Source organism: Girardinichthys multiradiatus, chromosome 19, assembly GCF_021462225.1.
Source record: "Girardinichthys multiradiatus isolate DD_20200921_A chromosome 19, DD_fGirMul_XY1, whole genome shotgun sequence".
Lineage (NCBI taxonomy): Eukaryota > Metazoa > Chordata > Actinopteri > Cyprinodontiformes > Goodeidae > Girardinichthys > Girardinichthys multiradiatus.
Window position 1 is genome coordinate 4,338,283 of NC_061811.1, and position 9,317 is coordinate 4,347,599.

General features: G+C 36.5%; 1 protein-coding gene across 1 annotated transcript; it reads right to left on the reverse strand.

Moving 5' to 3' along the window:
• Window positions 1-3,214: 3,214 nt before the first annotated feature.
• Window positions 3,215-8,998, reverse strand: rsad2 (radical S-adenosyl methionine domain containing 2). Its single transcript, XM_047345371.1, has 6 exons — window positions 8,608-8,998; window positions 8,306-8,467; window positions 5,042-5,271; window positions 4,801-4,950; window positions 4,090-4,122; window positions 3,215-3,967 (listed from the first exon to the last, which is right to left on the reverse strand). The coding sequence occupies exons 1-6, from the start codon at window positions 8,951-8,953 to the stop codon at window positions 3,803-3,805; spliced, it is 1,086 nt and encodes a 361-aa protein (XP_047201327.1). The 5' UTR covers window positions 8,954-8,998; the 3' UTR covers window positions 3,215-3,802.
• Between the last annotated feature and the right edge of the window lie 319 nt (window positions 8,999-9,317).

Here is a 9,317-nt window from a genome sequence, read left to right on the forward strand (position 1 = left end):
AAAAGTGATTGGTAAAAAATGTTTATTATAATGGCTACCTTATCTACATGGTAAACCGATGTTGTTAAAACCCACCTTATTCATTCCCTTGGATGACTTTATTTCTCTGGTAAACTGTTAGATTTGTAATAGTACTGTCCTACTGAGAACCGCTTTTATCTAAGGAAAAACTTTTGTGAGTCTTTGGAATGAAAGACGACTGGAGAATAAATGTAGATGTCTGTAAAAGACTAGAAATATGGGTTTCCCAAACTAAATTAGTAACAAAGAATGGGAGCTATTTTAAAATGTAGCTTTTCAGTTATAGTACTAGTATATGAAAAAAGCAACGGAGATAAGACTTTGTCTCTGCTGAACTCTTGTCTTTAACAGAAACTTTCTTAATGGCATCCTTTGGATTTATAAGGTATCATACAAGTTCAGGTTGCAGGTAGGGAAACATTTGTGTTTTTCTTCACAGGTTAAGTTCCAAAAAGTGGGTAGGATTTGGTTGTAAGTACATCTTTGGTTGTAGGTCTAATAAAACATGTTTTATTGCACCTAAGCAAACTTTAAGATTTAAGTTTTAGAATTAGAGAGTTTTCTGTGGTTATTAACAGGTTGAATTTAACAAAAGTCATGCCTTTCACTTTTACAAATAATTAATCTACTAAATCAACCTTTCACCTAAACTATTTAACCACCTTTTCATCCTAATACAGGAAACAACTGATGGACATAAACAATATGTGGTGTCATCAACTCTAAAGGAAGTTAGTATAAAAGTGTTGTTGACTTGTTGTTTAGGAAAAAAGATGTTAGACAAGAAATGATGAAACTGATGGATGTTAACTTTGACCTTATTGTGAGACCTTTTGGGAGGTCTCACAAAACATAAAACGTTTTGATTAAAGGGTGTAGTATTATCTCTATTGGTCTACTGGTCTGGTGAATGTTTGATGAACAATATTGACAGTTAAAATTAATTCACGATGGACTGTAACTGTACGGACTGCTGGGAAACATTTATTTAAATTCTGAGTTTTACATATATGAATTTTATCATTTTAACCTATGCCTGAGGTTTTTCAGAGGCACACCAGGAAACAACGGCCCCGGACCTCTGCTTGCAAATCCAGCAACTGTTGCTCTTTTTTCTTTACTCTTTTCCTCAGTTAACATATTCCTAATAGTGTAATATTTAGTTTGAAATGTATATTACATGCATATCACATTTGGTGCTGATGTTGATTATTGTTAAGAAGCAAGGCAATAAAAAAAAATTTTTTTAAATATTTTTTGTGTGGTTTATTTATGCTAATTATTTCATCTGACATGTCGTTCAGTTTCCTTGATAAGTCAAAAAAGGAAAAAGTGGCTTACATTAATCTGTTAAAATATATAATTACACGAATAAAAGCAGTGATGAATGTTGATATAATGAAAAATAACTGTACAGTAATGTAAGTTTAGAAAATCTTTACACACTTAAGTATACATGTGGTCAGAATAATCATCAGTGAACTTAATCTATGTTTAAAGATTTGTGTACTTAAAGGTACCTATTGTGGAAATACTATCCACCATAAAGGCAAATACATTATTATATGTTAGCAAAACACATTTTATTATCAAAAATCAAATCACATTTTAAATAAAGTAAAAGTGATGTACATTTGGCACTGGTTTGGTTCGTCAATACGCATAAAACATAATTTATAATGATATCTGCAGCAGGATTAATAACAATGACATTTGGGTGAATTAGGTCACATGTTGACTTGCAAGGAATCAGGAAGAACCGATGATGAATCAGCTTCTAAAAGGAGTGATTTATTTTAACCATTAGCTGAATTAAGTGCCAAGGGTTAAGCATAAGGGAGAGCTACGAGGAGTGGTAAACCCTAGGAGATGAGTTCAGCGTTGAACTGTAGAGACAGTATCCAGTTGATTTGCAAGGAGCATCCTTTCCCCATATGGGCAGTTTGGCTTTTTACCCAGAACACCCCAGTAATGGGGTGGCATCCATGCTCCCCTACAAAAAAATTGCAGTTTTGCTACATTTTCTGCTTGTTTTCATGTCCAGTATATGAGACTGAGTTGTGTAAAACATTGTAAGTGAATATCTGATCCATTGGACCCAACCTACCCTAAACCTAACCCTCAGGGTAATGGATTAATACCTGCTCATATATGTAATTATACTTGAAACTGTGCAATTAAAGTTACTGCACAGAAACTACCTGTTGCAACAGTATGGCAGACGTTTTTCAGTTCTATGTTCATCATAAATTAAATATAGAACAAAGTCACAAAGTACTAAAAAAAAATCCAATAATACATTTTCAGTTCTGATTATGAGCATTATTTGTAATAGGAAGCCAGTCTTAATAACATAGTCTGTATTAATGCATTAGCATATTCACCTCATAGTAAGATGTGCAGAACTTGTTATCTCTGAGTGTACAGCTTGTAAGAGCAGATGGATTACATCATACTACTGCATGATTGCCTGCAGCTGGAAAAGTAATGCAAGTTGTTCTACTTTCTTTAAACTCTTCCAAAAACTGAAACATTATGTTAATATTTACACTTATCTTGATAACAGTTCTCAGGGATTTCTGAACAAGTTCCAAAGATTTTTCTCTCATGTTCTCTCCAAGTTCATGTTGCTGATCCTAAACATAACCCTTTGTGTTCAAGCAAAATCTTCAGCAACTCTGGGGAAATGTTGCTCAAGACAGCTAAAGATTACAAGAATGTCTGGCTCTTAGGAAGCAAAATACAAAGACATGAGGGATGAATCTGGATGTTTGCACAGAACAATATTTCACAAAGACATCTTACACCATAACTTCGAGCATTAATTAAACTCTAAAAAGAAAATGACTTCCAAAACATCAGCATCGTGAACTAAAGGGATGATGAACCAATCAGAGTTAGCTTTGCTCACGAGGAGGGATTGCTGCTGACCTTCCTTTAATACAAAACGTTTTACCAACTTGCATTATGATATCAGCTGACTTGGACTGTAATGCTTTATATGTAGAGCTGAACTGTCTTTTATCTATTTTGATCTAAATGACTTTTTCATTGGCTTGGATTTCTTATAACTGAATTAATATGAAGTGAATCTGGACGTTAGAATCAGTCTAACCACATTTGTTCTAACGTGTGAAGTACCTTAAGATGACATCTGTAGTAATTGGTGCCACATAAATAAATTGAACTGAACTTCATCAATCAACCTATATTTACAGAACACTTGCATGGTAAAGTGTAATACAAAGTTCTTTTTAGAAGTTAAAAACAGAAAGACAGACATTAAACCACACAAACAGATAAAACCAATAATTATTGGTAATAAAAAAATGAGGACTTAAAAGGGAGAGAAATCAATAAATTATAAAGAATGAGAAACTGTGAAACTCAATTGTGCAGATTAGGTAGGAAACACTGGATTTATATGTATATTGTATATGGAGAAGGATAAAAGAAATGAATTTTATAAAATCGCTAAAGTTGGGACCCTAGATAGTAAACATAATAATAAAATCTAGAATAATACAGAACAATATTCTTAAATGTCATAGAAAAAGCAGAATGATGGGATCCAGTTGGAAAAAATAAAATTTGTATTTTGGTAAAAACTTTATAATATACAATAAAATAAAATTGCAATATATACAAAGCTTATTTTAACACTAAAATAATTACAATAATCATATTTGAACATTGTAACACTTTTAAAAGTCACAATCAGCAAAGTCAAAAAAAGCAAACAGAAAAAAGCTTACATAGAAATAATTGTCAGCACAGAATTTCACCACTCCAGCTTCATATCAGCTTTGCTCCACACATATTTCCCTCCTCTCTTCAGAAACATCTTCTCATCAAAGCCACTGAAGCTGATGGCGTCCTTCACGCCAACATCAAGGATGGATCTGGATGGGTCCTTTCTTCCCTCTCGACAGTCCAGGAAACGCATCTGCAAAGTCAGGAGGGATGGAGTAAGTTTGTAGAAATGCTTGAACCTAAACCTATGACGTTAGCTGCAGCAAACATCACGGTCTGATTACATGAACAGCTATTATAATGCAAAGTACTTACATACTCATCCAGGATCAGGTAAGAGTTCCTCATCTGTTAAAACAAAGATAATCAAATTAAATGTCACATTATTTTGATGCTGGTGTGAAAAAATCAAAACTACAATACACAGAAAATTAAACTTTGTAAACTGATTGAAATGTAAATATAGTTAAAGGTATGCCACACATTGTGATAATTATGGCTGAATATTGCCAATAAAGGCACCACATTTCATGTAATGTTTAAAATGTGTGAAGGTATATATATATATATATGTGTGTGTGTATATATATACATATATACACACACACACACATTTATATATATACATATATATACGTGTGTGCGTATATATATATACACATTGCTATATATATATATATATATATATATATATATATATATATATATATATTGCTTTCCTCTTTAGAGTAATGCACTCATTTGTGTTGGTCCATTAAATAATCTTCCAGCAAATTGTGAAACTCTCATAATATACTTGACAAAAGTGGGATTTTATGTATGAGTAGAAAATGTTTTTTGCTTTCTATTGTTTAGTGTAGAATTAACTGATCCATTCTGGTACTTCCCTATAAACATGATAAACAACTGTCACAGTGCTAGTTTCCTCATTTAATGCCAACTACAAGAGGTTTGTGAAAATCCAAGCTTAGACCTAAAGCATCTCAGAGAACATGGCTATGATGTACCACTGCTTCAGTGTCATACCTTCTCGTTAGACTCTGGAACAAGACAGGAGACGGCACTGTGCCTGTCCAGAAACTCCTGAAACTGCAGGTCACTGATGACAAACTTCTCAGCCTCTCTCAGGGCTGTCTCTCCAGCATTCTCTCCATCAATCAGCAGACACTGGAAAACCTGAGCAAAAAGAAATATCAGAAATTCAGAATCTTTTTTTTTAGCTGCAGATGCATTATAAAACATATACATTTCCAACGTCTATTATTACCTTCCAGCGCACAGGATTGAGCTGGTTGATCTGTTCGGTTAGGTCTTCATGAACATTGAAGCTGTTGATAACGGAATTGATTTTGAAGGCCACTTTATATTGCTGGCACCAGCTGCAAATCTTGTAGAGGTTCTCAATGTGACTTTTTCTGCCCTGAGATCTGCCAATCGTCTGGTTGGTTTCTTCATCAAAACTGTCACAAGAGATAGCCAGGATGTCCAAAAAGTCTCCTACACAAGACAAAAGATGAGAGTGATTTTCAAGCCAGGTAAGCTCCTTAAATTCATTGCATGATATATAGAAAACCTGAAAATAGTTCAAACAGAAACAATGAATGCTGCATTGACACTATACAGTAAGGTAGAATGTCAATAACAACTTGATTAATTTCAATAATTAAGTTCAGAAAATAAATGTGAAATAATATGTAGATTCATTTCACCAAAGGTGATATATTTAATATATTTCTGTTAATTTTGATTATTTTGGATTACAGCTAATAAAGACCACAAGTTCAGGTTTATAACAGGTTTGTAATACAGATACAGGTCCTTCTCAAAAAATTAGCATATTGTGATGAAGTTCATTATTTTCCATAATGTCATGATTAAAATTTAACATTCATATATTTTAGATTCATTGCACACTAACTGAAATATTTCAGGTCTGTTATTGTCTTAATACGGATGATTTTGGCATACAGCTCATGAAAACCCAAAATTCCTATCTCACAAAATTAGCATATTTCATCCGACCAATAAAAGAAAAGTGTTTTTAATACAAAAAACGTCAACCTTCAAATAATCATGTACAGTTATGCACTCAATACTTGGTCGGGAATCCTTTTGCAGAAATGACTGCTTCAATGCGGCGTGGCATGGAGGCAATCAGCCTGTGGCACTGCTGAGGTCTTATGGAGGCCCAGGATGCTTCGATAGCGGACTTTAGCTCATCCAGAGTGTTGGGTCTTGAGTCTCTCAACGTTCTCTTCACAATATCTCACAGATTCTCTATGGGGTTCAGGTCAGGAGAGTTGGCAGGCAAATTGAGCACAGTGATACCATGGTCAGTAAACCATTTACCAGTGGTTTTGGCACTGTGAGCAGGTGCCAGGTTGTGCTGAAAAATGAAATCTTCATCTCCATAAAGCTTTTCAGCAGATGGAAGCATGAAGTGCTCCAAAATCTCCTGATAGCTAGCTGCATTGACCCTGCCCTTGATAAAACACAGTGGACCAACACCAGCAGCTGACACGGCACCCCAGACCATCACTGACTGTGGGTACTTGACACTGGACTTCTGGCATTTTGGCATTTCCTTCTCCCCAGTCTTCCTCCAGACTCTGGCACCTTGATTTCTGAATGACATGCAGAATTTGCTTTCATCCGAAAAAAGTACTTTGGACCACTGAGCAACAGTCCAGTGCTGCTTCTCTGTAGCCCAGGTCTGGGGAATGCGGCACCTGTAGCCCATTTTCTGCACACGCCTGTGCACGGTGGCTCTGGATGTTTCTACTCCAGACTCAGTCCACTGCTTCTGCAGGTCCCCCAAGGTCTGGAATCGGCCCTTCTCCACAATCTTCCTCAGGGTCCGGTCACCTCTTCTCGTTGTGCAGCGTTTTCTGCCACACTTTTTCCTTCCCACAGACTTCCCACTGAGGTGCCTTGATACAGCACTCTGGGAACAGCCTATTCGTTCAGAAATTTCTTTGTGTGTCTTACCCTCTTGCTTGAGGGTGTCAATAGTGGCCTTCTGGACAGCAGTCAGGTCGGCAGTCTTACCCATGATTGGGGTTTTGAGTGATGAACCAGGCTGGGAGTTTTAAAGGCCTCAGGAATCTTTTGCAGGTGTTTAGAGTTAACTCGTTGATTCAGATGATTAGGTTCATAGCTCGTTTAGAGACCCTTTTAATGATATGCTAATTTTGTGAGATAGGAATTTTGGGTTTTCATGAGCTGTATGCCAAAATCATCCGTATTAAGACAATAAAAGACTTGAAATATTTCAGTTAGTGTGCAATGAATCTAAAATATATGAATATTAAATTTTCATCATGACATTATGGAAAATAATGAACTTTATCACAATATGCTAATTTTTTGAGAAGGACCTGTATATGGTCCTACTGAATAGTGTCTACATGTACAGTTTCTGGACTCAGTGCTTGGTTAGGCCTCCTTTTGCATGAATTACTGCAGCAATGCAGTGTGGCATGAAGGAGATCAGCCTGTGGTTCTGCTAAGGTGTTCAGGAAGCCTGGGTAGCTTTAATAGAGCGCTTCAGCTCATCTGCATCATTTGCATCTTTCTAGTTTCTCTCATCTTCCTCTTTACAACAGCCCATAGTTTCCCAAAGGACTTCAGGTCATACCAGTTCGCTGGTGATACCATGGCAGGTATTGGTACCATGTTCTGCAGAAAACTGAAATCAGAATCCCCATTAAGCTTTTCAGCACAGACAATTACAGAGTGCTCTAGAATCTGCTGGTAAGTTGGCTTCACAGAGTTTGGACTTGGTAAAACAAAGTGGACCAAGGCAAACACGGCTCCAGAGGCATTCACCTGGGGGTGGGGGGGCTCAGTAAACAGTATTTTTATTAAATATAAATATCTAAATAATTATTTATGTAGCCATTTAAATGAAATAACCATGTTGTTTATTAATACAAAATAAAGAATAATGACTTAAACAGCGACACGTAAGAGTGCATCAGTCAGCACAAAAAAAGTAATTATTCTCAGGTTTGCATAAACTTTAGCTCATGCGTTGCAGCTCGCTATGACGTCATCGTCCTAAAATGCACCTTTCGAAGGATACAGCGCCCTCTGCTGGTTGTCTAGGGTGAATACATTGCATAGTTGCAATTTACACAGGGTTTGTAATGTCTTGGGCGGGTCCACATACCTGAATGGGCCATAGGCCGGTCTTTTGGCGCAAGGGCTGGACCAAGATACTCTTTCCTTCCACTAAACTTTTCATCAGAACACTTTGATAGAGCTCTCTGTCAACCACCTGTACCAATATTGTGGGGATCGGTAACTGTCTGCTGGACAACTATTAAGTCAGCAGCTCCCCCCACGATTAATTAAGCCCTAACATTGACACAATTGTTATGTAGTTAATTGTTTCTTCATTAGCTCTAAGCCTAGAACACTGAAAATACATCACTCTGTGTCATATGAGTTTCACCTTTTAAACTGAATCACTGAAATAAATCAGCTGTTCGATGATGTTCTGATATACTGTTGCTAACCTGGATCTTACCATATTTCTGGAACCACGTTTCTTTGATCATGCTTCCATTGCTGACAATGCTGACACTGGGAAGCTGCAGGTCAATTTTGCAGTACTGAACCATTTTTCCCAGGAAATCTCCCTTTTCGTGCAAAAACGGCTCCCCTCCAGAAAAGTTGATCTTTTCCATGCCTTAAAAACATAAATCCAACTTTCAGTAAAAAAAAACAAAAACATAACAAAACAGTATTTTATGCTTCTAAGTGAATTTTAATATTAATAAAAAAAAAAAAAAACAACAGTATTTTATGCTTCTAATTTGTAAATGTTACCTGCTTCTTTAAGAAGTTTGAGCCCTCTCTTGGCTTCCTCCAAAGGAAGAACGAAGGACGTTTTTGCGGTATGAAAACAAAATCCGCATTTATAATTGCATTTGCGAGTAAAATGATAGTTGACGCTGGTTGGGGTCGTCACATTCTCGTCTGTGCGTTGCTCCGACTGGCTGTTCGCGTCGGAAACGAGTGACTTTGTTGCCCTGCAGGCTCCTTTGGACCAGGAGCAAACTTTTGAAAATACGCTCGAAAAAATGCAGTTTATGGTGCTAATGCAGAGCTCCAGGATGAACCTGGGAGAGACGATCAGAGAAGAGAGAAGCATCTTCAAATCAGACGTTGTCATCGAATCGTTTAACCTCAGAATGCAGACTGCCTGGTCCTGCAGGGCGTCACTTTATATAGGCTGACAAATAGAGGCGATCAGCTGAGCGGCTGCAAAGTTTCAGTTTACAAACATTGAAAACGAAACCAGATTATGAACCATTGCGCAGGTTCAGTTCAGAGTTTTACAGCGTCAAATTATGTCGTTTTACAACCGTGGAGTAAACTGGGGACGAACTGGGAGCCATTATTTGTATACAAATAATGATAATAATATACATTGTATATATGTATATTTAAGAACATAAAGATATATGCATAAATATATCTCATAACGCATTTTTTTAAAAACCCAGAGAGGAAAGTGTACCGGAGTCAAATTCCTT

What these genes read in the sequence shown, in the direction of transcription:
- rsad2 (XM_047345371.1), bottom strand. Translation starts at nt 8,953, where the DNA reads ATGACAACGTCTGATTTGAAGATGCTTCTCTCTTCTCTGATCGTCTCT. An exon ending in AACGTGGTTCCAGAAATATG is followed by an intron (nt 5,272 to 8,305) that starts GTAAGATCCAGG and finishes TGTCTTGTGTAG; the next exon opens with GAGACTTTTTGGACATCCTG. An exon ending in TTCCAGAGTCTAACGAGAAG is followed by an intron (nt 4,123 to 4,800) that starts GTATGACACTGA and finishes TTGTTTTAACAG; the next exon opens with ATGAGGAACTCTTACCTGAT.